This window comes from Phaseolus vulgaris, chromosome 1 (genome assembly GCF_000499845.2).
Source record: "Phaseolus vulgaris cultivar G19833 chromosome 1, P. vulgaris v2.0, whole genome shotgun sequence".
NCBI lineage: Eukaryota > Viridiplantae > Streptophyta > Magnoliopsida > Fabales > Fabaceae > Phaseolus > Phaseolus vulgaris.
In genome coordinates, this window is record NC_023759.2 from 50,690,300 (window position 1) to 50,701,876 (window position 11,577).

The window sequence follows — 11,577 nt, forward strand, 5'->3', positions numbered from 1 at the left end:
ATTTTCATTAATTTTGTTTTATACTTTATTAATTTTATACAATTTTTCATGTGATAGAACATGCTATTTAATATGATTTTTTTTAAAAAAAAAATCCTTAGTTTAAAATCTTAACTCATTATTTACCAACAAAAAAAAGTGGCTGCATAGAATACACGATTTCACCATTCTGTTAACATGCGAAGAAGGCAAATTAAGCTTATGTAAATTACTCGTTTTTAAAATTTAATGATTAAAACATTTCAAAATATATAAGTGAGTATAAATTTTACGTTATAAATCGATTTTATGATGTTAAATTAGGCTTAATGTTCACTTCTTAATATGGTATCAGAGTTATTTCAAGTATATCCTTCAACATATCAGATCACCCGCTGGACTTATGAGACCACATCGACCAATTATCGAATCACCTATAATATATAATTATACCCACGAGTACGAGTTGACAGTGCAATCTGAGTAATTTAATGAATTTCTGTCATGCATAGATATTAAAACCCGTAATTTGTACAACAGTTCCAGGAATCTCTCGAACTGATAAGGGTACCATCACATGCTCATCCTACATGTTATCTATTCCAATGCATCATGGATTATAACATACACGAGTGATCAATCGCAAAGGTTGTATTCACTCTGCAGAACATAAAATAATTTTGATGGTTACAGATCCCAGAACAAAACCTTGAGTTGCATTGTTGTGCACAGAAGCTTCCTCTCCAGCCAATCCACAAACAGAATTGAGCATTCTGAGTTCAAAGGGTCACAGGCTCCTCATAAATATTCAAGCAAATCTTTTCCAGCTATAGTTTCATCCTTTAACCCTGCCATCGTCAAGAAAATAATCTAAACCATCAGAAATTTGCGAAACCTACCATGTCCATGTTAGCTGAATAATATTCAGAGAAATTCATAGGATCAGATAAACTCCATTAAATGTTAACATGAAGTGGAGGTCAATGTAGAAGAAAATAAGAAAATATGATGAAATTCCCACATAATACAAGTTCAGAGTTTTTCTTCAGGCAATAAGATGTAAAACTCACTTGGTTTTTTCTGTTGTGTCTTCCTCTGACTCCTCCGTTGCAGTAGTGCCCAATGATGTTATCTTTCCAAAAGATTCCTTTGCATCACCAAAAAAGTCTTTCACTTTATCAAGCACGGTTTTTAGCTTATCTTGTGTGGGGAGCTTCAATTTGGCAATGCAAACATAACAATATATTAGTGGGAAAATCTCACAAATATTCCTTTGTAATGCTGGGATAGAAAGTATACATTTTATGATATGGACTATTGTCGAGCTTCAAAAATTTAAAAAGTTCAATGATTAAGAAAATGATATTTTCCTGCAAGATTAAAAATAAAATTTGTGTAAACTACCAGACTTTCTTGTATTACACATCTCTAACACCGTGAGGTTTAAAGTTCTGTATGAAACTTCAAAAATATTATGATGACAACAACGGAGGAACATGTCAAGAATGTTACCTCAATAACATCACTGGTAGAAAGTGCAGCTCTTATATTGGTATTCTCCTGCAAATTCACCATACAGAAAATGAGGGAATTCTAACTACCGTAATGCATAAAATTTCAATGTCGAAAAAAGTGAAATTGGAGTTGAAACATTTATTGAGTTATGGCATTGAAGAAAGTATAAGAGCATTACAACAAGTTTGTAGCCGTATCTGAAATCAGTAGCTGTACGCAATACACGGTATTGTTTGAATGCAGATTTCTGTACTTCCTTCTCATCCTTTGAATTGAAGAAAAACAGTAAGCAGTAGAAACAGGACAATGAGAAAATTAAGAAAGCACACACAGTCCAATATAGTAATTAGCAATTACCTAAGATCTCCAGTTATTTGGACATATGAAAGTAGATTATTATGACCGTACTATGAACACTTTTTAATTCATTTCAACGAGTTTTACACTGAAATTTAACAAAATCAACTTTGTTTTAGCTAATTTTAGCATTAGTAAGCTTCAGGATCATGCTCATCAGCCCATGAATGACAAATCCTTGTTGAAAAAAATACCCAAACGTGGCTATAAAGTACTCAACAAACATCAATTGTTTAAGAACACACCCCACCCAACTCTCAATTTTTCCAATCTCCCATAGACAACCCAAGCATCATGAGGCATAACATATTCCAATGTTGTATACAGTTCTCAAACTATCATTTCCTGATACATTGGCAACCCAAACTTTTTATACCACTCTTTCAATACTATTATTTTAATATTTTTCATTTAATTACAAATTTATCTTTTATTATATATATTTATTTCTAAATCCATCAATCAAAAAATTTCCTATTCCAATACAAAAATTGTTCATGTTGTTATGAAAATTTAATTTCTTCAAGGTGGGCATTTGGTCTAGTGGTATGATTCTCGCTTAGGGTGCGAGAGGTCCCGAGTTCAATTCTCGGAATGCCCCTTTTCCCCTTTTTCACATGCATAAACAAGTTTAGAAAATGTGGAGAAAAAAAGCTTACTTTGTAGATAACAGCGGCGAGATTTCTATCAAGGGTGTCTTTGTAGATATACTTGCCGAGAAAATTATCCTTAGCTGCAACCATGATTTTAGCAGTGGTGCCACCTGATACAATGCTAAGAGGGTACCAAAGGTATACCTGCAATGCAACGAAGGGCAATAAAGGAATAAGAAACTTAACATGCAGTTTAATTAACACTAATTGCTAATTAAGGAATACCTGCAATGCAATGAAGGGTAAGAATGGAATAAGAAACTTAACATGCAATTTAATTAACACTAATTGCTAATTAAGGAGTGATTACATTGGCCATGCGAATGAAGATGACGAATTTGGGATTGCCATCGTCTTCAATTTTGGGTAGAGGAGGAGGAGCAGAACGCTGAAACTGACGAGACATCATTCCCTTTTTGCCCTTGGCTTCAACCACAAACACGTGACGCGGCGGAGCCTTCAAACTCCGGTGCTGCCTCCGGTTCGAAACCAGAGAGTGTCTCACCGGAACGTCGTCGTTGTGGAGGAAGCGTGAATTCGTGGGAGGAAGACGAAGGAGCGCGTTCAGAGACATTCCCACTTCCATTGATGCAGAGAAAGTGAACCAGTGAGTGAGTTTTACTTATCTACTCATTTTTCTTTTAATTTTTTATTTTTCAATTAATAATTGCGAGGAACAGAGGCCATACACGTGGCGGATGGAGAGGCGCACACCATCTAATATAACAAAAAATGTTAAAAAATTATCCTCCTTAAATATTATTCTTCTTTCTTGTTGGATGATAAATAACTCATCCATTATTTAATTTTATAAAAAATAATATTTCATTTTTTTTCTTTTATATACCATACTTACGAGGCACGTCCCATAAATGATATGTCGTATTGGACACCACCACTCATATGATACGTATTGGTGAAGTGTTTAATTTAAAAAATATTTGTTAGATCTCTGACTATTTTAGCACCGTTTGAACATAATTTAAAAAAAAAATACATTAATTTTTTAAAAATTTAAACTTATTATATAAATTTGTATTGTGATTATAAAAATAAGAACAAATTCTTTTGAACCAGCAATGAAAACATTTTTTCAGTCAAAAAAACTAAAATATATTTGTGCACGTAAATCTTTATATTATCAATTTATATAATTCATAATTATATAATATATATATTTGTGTCTTAGTGTTTTACATTTTAAAAATTATGCGTATCGAAATGTTTGTGTCGCACCAGTGTCCCTCAGTATTATATAATATAGTACTTTTGAAACGTTTATTTCGACATATCTTTTATTATTATCTTAAAAATATATTGATGATTGAATCTACAAGAATATTCTTAATTTTATAAACAAGATTTCATTTAACTTGATTGTTTAAATTTTTTATTACTTTGAAATTTTCAAAACTGTACTTATTGCCATTTGGTAATAATTTAATATATATCTCGTCATGCCATATGATAATAATTATTTCAACTAATTTAATATCCTTTTCTTACGATAATTTTTTTTATAAAGTAAACGATATGAATTTTTATCCATAAACATGTATGGATATTTTGAACATTTAATTATTTTATCTCTATGTCCTAATATTATAAAATAGAGATAAGTGACAATAATAAACGAATTATATAAGTCCCTTTTTTAATTATATAATAAATGTTTGGAAGAAAAAAAATACCAACTAAAAATATTTTTATTTAAATAATCCCACTATATTTGTTTTAACAATCGTTTCTCTAGCTAATTTAGAGAGATAACTTGAGTACACTACATTTCAGAAAAAACAAAAACATTTAATGTGAGATGTAAATTCAACTTGATTTAAAGAGAATAATTTCATTTTCAGAATATTTTTTCATTCTAATAGACAACATTAATATTCAAATTTATTTGGAATAACATCTTTAAGTCAAACATCAATTTGGAGCGTTTAATATAAGAGAAATGTATATTTAAATTATCATTAGTCTTCACTTCTCAGTAATATTAAGACCATTAAACATATCAAAACATTATTAATTAATTTGAAATTCTACACACGTGTTTAATTTTTTCAATCCCTACGTTAATGTCCTTTAACTGTTAATTACACTGATAACCTTTAAACAATAAATTAACCTCCCTTAATTTTTGAAAAAAAAATTAATAGATTGTTAATTAATTGAAATTGTACAGACAAACATTTTGATGAATTTACATATTATAAGTTTCCAAAAAAAATGGAGATTGAACCTCTCTCTGTCTTCTTGAAATAAGATAAAATGTAAGGATTGTTAGAGGTTGAAGACTTTTCATGTCCTGAATTAGTAGTTGGCAAATCATTAATTCCTCATAAAAAAATGAAATGTAGAAAGAAAAAAAATGAACATTCTTGAAGGGATTGTCCATTGGGGAAATGTTATCCAAGACGTGGGAACAGCACACAACAGAATTGCCCCACAGGAAAAGTCCAGCATGCAATTCAAATTCAACCCATACATTGGATTGTGGACCAAAACAGGTCAAATGGAGACAAATTCAACGTTAGAAAAGAGCTTCTTGTTTCTAAGTTTTCCTTAATATATATTGTTTTGTATCGTCAATATAGTCTCTTATCGTTCAGAAATCGAGGTCAATATCGTTTAGTCTCATATCGTTCAGAAATCGAGGTCAATATCGTTTAGGAATCAAAGTGAAAGACGGTTTATATATTGTTTTCTTCTCTAATCTTCTGAAACACCTTTTAAGGACAAAACTGTGACACAATACTGACCTCCAAAGTGAATAATACCTCGAATGCGATGATTGACCTTATCTCTCGAACTTGAGGTTGGTCGGAATATATATATATATATATGTATATGTATACTGATAATAAAGATTTTGATGTTGGCTTGCATGAGATATTTGCTACTAATGATAGCCTTCTATAAGAAGTGAATAAGAAAGTATTCAAGAAATTGCCCCTCTTGGCCAACCCATCACATGCAAAAAAAATTACTATAAAAATCTTTTTTTGAAAAAATGAAGCTATTGGAGCAGAATACACATATTCCAGTTCTATCTAACCTGCAGAGGGGCGAGTTGGTGCTTTGTTACCAATAAGCACTGCCTCCCCACTTGCAGCTTTCTTCATGGCAAGCTCCTCCAACCGTTTCCACGTGGCTTCACGCCCTGCTTTCACTTCACTTTCCTTTGACTCGTCTTCCTCAAACTTTTGCAAACATTCTTTGGAGAGATCAGCGTCGACATCATTAAAAATCTTCCGCACATTTAAGGTCAAACTATGGACGGCTTGGTTCCAATGACTTCTAGCATTTCTCTCCAATGCAGGGAAGATGATGGGTAGGATCACTTTTCTGTTTTGCTTGATTAAGTTCACGATATGATCATTGTTCCACAAGAACAAAGCTCTTTCTGCCACCTGAGAAGAAAAGAGACAAGATACATGTTTGTGGATCTTCAAGGGAAAATATAATATTGCAACTACAAAACAACCCTACTAATTCAGGGAAAGACAAAAGGACAAGACTTAAGTGAAAAATGAAATTCATGGTTTTGGAAAAGTCGTGCCTCAACAGAAACCTCACAAATGCATCTAAAATGTGGTGTGAAAAGTTTGGGGCAAAAGGAATTGATCTTGGTTGGGTTTGGACTTGGCCAAGTTTGGTGATTTTGGTGGGTGTGCCTTAGTGGTGTGAGTGGTGAAAAATGAAAGTCGTGATTTTGGAAAAGTGCATGCACGGAAACCTCACAAATGCATCCAAAATGAGGTGGGAAAAGTTTGGGGACAAAAGGAATTGATCTTGGTTGGAGTGATTTATGTAGTGTGGTATTGTTTATTTCTTCAATTAAAAGTGGATTTTCGCATGCATAGAAAAGGTCAGTGTTAAAAAAAGGTGTATTCACAGGGTCAAACTCTAATTTTGATTTGAGATCATCACCATAAAACAACCAAGTTTTGTCCTAGGACATCATGACAAATAAAACTTAACAGATCATTGTTAGTTTTGTTAGACTCCATTTTGTACTTTCACATGTATCATTCAATGAATGCATAATAATCATTTATGAACATCACATGAGAAATTGAAACATCACTCAGCGCAATTATCAAGTGTAGACTCTTGCAAATTGCAGCAGAGAATGTAAGAGCAGTTCAAAAATACACTCCTAACAACAATATCAACACCTGACTTATTTTTCTAGCTTAGGTCAGTCTCATGACCCGGTTAATGTAACAAAAAATTCATAGAATCCATTCATAAAAATATTCTGAGAAAGCTATAGAGCGTCTCCTATTCACGCAAACACTTATACAATGAAATGAGCATGATCTAACATTTTTAAACATGCTTTCTTGTCATTTGCAAGATCAAGGGAGAGGATATCCTTATTATGTGGAGCTTTTGGTCTACGGAAAGGGCTTTGGATGCCCTTTCACTTGAACATAATGGAAGTCAAATTGTATCCAAGTTATCTGAGAAATTGGCCAAAGACTTAGTTAATCCAGTCAAAGAATGACATATAATCTCCAAAATGTCAACTTACTGGATGACAGCTATCATTACCATACTGTTAAGCAAAATGAGATCTTTGACTATCTTTGTAACCACTTAAAATTATCTAAAGAGAGACTACTGAGGATAGTTCACTGTACAGCAATCACACAGTAAGACTTATGTAATAAGAATTATTTTACCTTGCTTACAGCCCACGGCGTAATAATTACAGCATATTACAAGAGTCTAAATTTGATAAAGGAAAGTCAAATTGGATAGAAACCATTAAACTGGATTTTAACTTAAATTTTCAAAGTTATTGCAGGGAATTAATAATAATTCACAAGCACCATACTATAATCTTTGACATTGATTTCGAGATCACACGTCGACTAGAGATAAATGTATAAGATTGAGTTAGATTTAAAGTCTACTGATTACATTTATCACATCACATGATATGGTAGATTGTTTGATGAAGATTATGGTCTCTTTCAACTCTTCAGATAATATCATCAACAATCAAAATTAAGCTATAAAGTAAGTGGTAGATAATCTGCATGTACAATGCAAGCAGTCCACCGAATTATTTATAGTCACAAATAGATTTTCTAAGTGTGAAATTATAAAAAAAAAAATCTGTCCTCATTCGAGTCAATTAGGCATATGCCCATAATTAATGGGCAGCCAGCAAAAGTTTAAAAGGATGAAAAAGAAAGAGGTTGACACATCACACAGATGATATAATCAATCCCTTCTTCAGAGGGAAAGAACAGCCTTGTATATTCATTTACTACAGAGAATATAAACCTTAGAGAACCAGTTAGACATAAAAATATAGAAACCAATTCTTGATCCTACATTCAACACCTCATCCTTTCAAGATAATTTAGCTACTCAATGTTGTGTTCAATCAACTAGTTAAGAGTTCAATCCTTGCTTCCCCCTCCCCCCAGTTCACTTAATTAAAATTATTTTAACACAAGGTTTTACATACGCTTCTTCCATGCTTAGCTTTTATGTAAGAGGGAATATGAGAAATTTTAAAGCTATTCTCAGGCCTTCTCCAAACATATAGAAAGAGGGAAGGATATCAGAGATGGAAGGTACAAAACAAATACATAAATCTGCAGGCATGATCAAAACCTTATCAGGTAGGATTCATCATAGTAGAACATGATTCTATGACTTACTCAAAACAATGATTTACTAAAGCTGACTGTGCTTCCATATGATTTATGTCTATGTGATAATTCGACATGTAATGTAACAATTTCTGGATTATATCTTTACATCCTAGAATATGGTTTCTTACCAGTAAATTGATAAGAACCGTGGGAGAACACACCATAAGTCTTGCATCTTGCAGTTAAATCCTAAATCCTAAATTCCCACAAAGCTCTACAATCCCAGCACCCACACGAGCTAGCAATGCACTGGCTCTTTGACTAGTCTTGGGCAAACACTACAACGCTAGTGTCACCACTGGCGTTGCACATTTTGTGCTAATAGACATGGTAGAAAACTCTTAAACCAATTGATAAGAATCTTGGGAGAGCTAAACCATAAAAGTTAACCATTATGGTTAGGCCCGATAATTCCCACACTAGAATCTCATACTTGCAATGGGGAACTACGATTATTTACTTCTAAAGCCCAAGTCATTAGAGGGCATAGATATGAATGAATTCCATCACTCCGTGCAGTGTTTAAGAAAATGGTCCATGATCATGGTTTTGGCTGCAACATCAAGGTTTTTTAAGTGAGAACAACCCCAATCGTGGCCATATTGGCTGCAATTTCCCACAATATCAAGAAATGGGACAAAACTGTTACCACAATTGCAATTTGAAATCTTGATTCCGTGTTTTAAGAAGGCATAACGAAACAAAAGGATTGAGTTTCTTATTTTGATAAGTGTGTTACGTTTCAAGTTCAAAACTGCAAAACAAAATATGCATTAAGCTATCAAAACAGCTTCTCAACAAGAGAAAGTGAACTGAAGTATAACTTTCTTTCAGTAATCGGTAAAGGAAGTTGCCAGAGAGAATTAATACCTGAAAATGAGGACTATTCAAACAACGGGCAATTCGGCGAAACAACGGCATCATACAACGCTGGAATTCTGGGGGTTGAGTTGCTTCCAAGACTTCTTCTAACTCACCCAGGAACATAACTTCCTTAGAACTATTTGTTATGGGCCAGTACTTCAATAGCCCCCTGATAATTGTATCAGCAAGTTTGCAGTCTTTCTCCACAAACTGAGTAATGCAATAAGACAACTGTTGATGATACATCGCCAAGCACTTTGGCTTGTGCAGAGGAATCAGTATGCGAACAAGAAACAGTTTATGTTCTTCCTTCAATGGCAGTGCAAAACCATTGATGATGCTCCCAAGAATCTCCAAGAACTCAGCAATACCATTATGCTTCTCAGTCTCAAAAATAAAATTAAAGAACACATTGTTGATGGCCTTCCTGATGAAAGGGCGATGCGCCATGAATTTGCCATAGATTCGGTGCAGAGTCATCTTCAAGTACTCCCTCTCCCTCGGATCCTCCGAGTCAAACAAATCCAGCAGCTTCAAAACGAAGGACTGATCAATGTATCTCTTGGCCAACTTCGCATCCAGCTCAGGTGAGGCCACAAACCGCAGAAAAAGCTCGTACACAATCTGCAAATGAGGCCAAGCAGGATCCATGGAAGGCTCCTCCTCCTCCACATCAACACCATCAACGATCTTGTTCTCCCGTGGCTGAGGACTAAGTGTTCTGAATATGTTTGAAGACACCATTTTCACAACCTCCTGCATCACATTCTCCGCGAACTTAGCATTCGCAGAAGTCACATAATCCACGAGTTCCACCAAGGTCTGTCTCTTAATCTCCTTCTCCTTGAGGTGTTTGGCGGGGTCAGTGAAGTCAAACACCACACAACACATTCTAAGCTTCTTCACAAACAAAGTTGGCTTCTCAGAAGAAGGAACATCCCTGAATATAGGCAATGCCTCGTAGGAACCCAAATTCCCGTTGTTGGGGTTGCTGTGAACATTGTTGTCATTCACAACCTTCGGTAATAGAACTCTGTTACCATGATTCTGTGAAGAATTCCCCGGTTTGGTGCCACCTGGGGAAACACTAACAGAATCGCTGTTCTTCGAAGAAGTGGTAACACCATGGTGGCCTTTTCCACTTCCACCGTGTTCGGAACCTTTCGATGACTTTCGAGGGAGTTTACTGAATATCTTATTGAACATAATTCATCAAACAAACACGGAACAATCCTTACCCTTTTTCTTCTCACCTGAAAACAAAATCAAAATCAAAAACAAAACACAAAGAGATGCCTAAACTTCGTAAACTCCACAATCTGAACAAGAAACACGCAATTGGAACGAGTAGCGACCAGATACAAATGTTGTCGTTTGTGCACTTGTCCGAAAATTGATACGATGATGCGTTGGCGATAGCAGCGAAAGATGAGAGAAAGAAGAAACCCTTTGACTTATCTGGGTAAGAGAAGAAAACCCAGTTTGGTGATTCTACCCATAGTGATGATGGAGCCTACAAAATTAGATTTTGACGCGAAAAGCTTCGACCCTTTGGGATCAGAAACAGTGATGAAGGGAAACAGAGATCAGGGTCGATGATCAGAAACAGAGAGTTTGAGAATTCTTCAGAATTCAAAATATCGGAGACACAAAAGAGCAAGAGCGAGACGAAGAATGTTCCGCAGATTTCCCTTTTTCGTTTATTTTCATGTTGTTTTTTTTTTTTTGAGAATGTATATATTTATTCGCTTTCAGTTAAAAAATAAATAAACCAGAATTTCAACTTCTGACCATTTGTGCTCTGCAGATAATATAAAATTTAAATAATTTAAATAATTCTGAAATGAAGAAAAAGTCGAATGAAGCACATGCAGGGCAACCATATACCTACTATGGGTTTGGATTCTAATTTTAATTTAAATTATTATTTGTTTTAAAGATCGATATTTTATTACAATTTTATTTTTGTAAGATATTTGGAAGGAAAAATAGTATATAAATTATCTGTAAGATTATATTAACAGTATTAGAAAAAATATTTATAGAATTTATTTACTTGGACCAACTTCAATCAATTTATCAGTTAGGTATTCAGATTTTCTTTTTGTTAAGATAAATTATAAAAGTTTTTTTTTTTATGTATAAGCAAAAAAAAATGTTGTTTCATCATTTAAAAACTGAGTTTTGAATCTAAATTAGATTTTTACTGAGCAAAAGCTACATCAAAATTAAATAATGATAATAGTAACATAATAATAATAATAATAAATATCGATAGTGATGGTTAAGAATGAAAAATAAATACAGAAATTTTAGTTGTGATTATTGTTAGAAATAGTCAAATAAATCTCAATTTTTGCTACGAAATAACTCATCAAGAACACAATTAAATTCTAACATGGGAAATGCCATTACATTTATAATATTTACATTGTCAAATCGAACATTTTCGATTTTAATAAATTTATTGATTTTATAGGAATCGCTTTAAAATATTTTAATTCCCAGCACCGAAAGTGATTTTATTA

At 33.5% G+C, this 11,577-nt stretch overlaps 2 protein-coding genes and 1 non-coding gene across 3 annotated transcripts; 1 reads left to right on the forward strand and 2 right to left on the reverse strand.

Annotated features, from left to right (window-relative positions):
* Positions 1–466: 466 nt before the first annotated feature.
* Positions 467–3,133, reverse strand: LOC137815218 (protein HHL1, chloroplastic). Its single transcript, XM_068618305.1, has 6 exons — positions 2,815–3,133; positions 2,511–2,648; positions 1,673–1,759; positions 1,492–1,539; positions 1,050–1,192; positions 467–827 (listed from the first exon to the last, which is right to left on the reverse strand). Exons 1-6 carry the CDS (start codon positions 3,088–3,090, stop codon positions 815–817), a joined length of 705 nt encoding a protein of 234 aa, XP_068474406.1. The 5' UTR covers positions 3,091–3,133; the 3' UTR covers positions 467–814.
* On the forward strand, positions 2,381–2,452 carry TRNAP-AGG (transfer RNA proline (anticodon AGG)). The gene has a single exon. It is a non-coding gene; the product is annotated as a tRNA-Pro (tRNA).
* A 2,269-nt stretch (positions 3,134–5,402) lies between the features above and the next one.
* LOC137815217 (serine/threonine protein phosphatase 2A 57 kDa regulatory subunit B' theta isoform-like) lies at positions 5,403–10,806 on the reverse strand. Its single transcript, XM_068618304.1, has 3 exons — positions 10,405–10,806; positions 9,056–10,302; positions 5,403–5,920 (listed from the first exon to the last, which is right to left on the reverse strand). The coding sequence occupies exons 2-3, from the start codon at positions 10,253–10,255 to the stop codon at positions 5,561–5,563; spliced, it is 1,560 nt and encodes a 519-aa protein (XP_068474405.1). The 5' UTR covers positions 10,256–10,302; positions 10,405–10,806; the 3' UTR covers positions 5,403–5,560.
* Between the last annotated feature and the right edge of the window lie 771 nt (positions 10,807–11,577).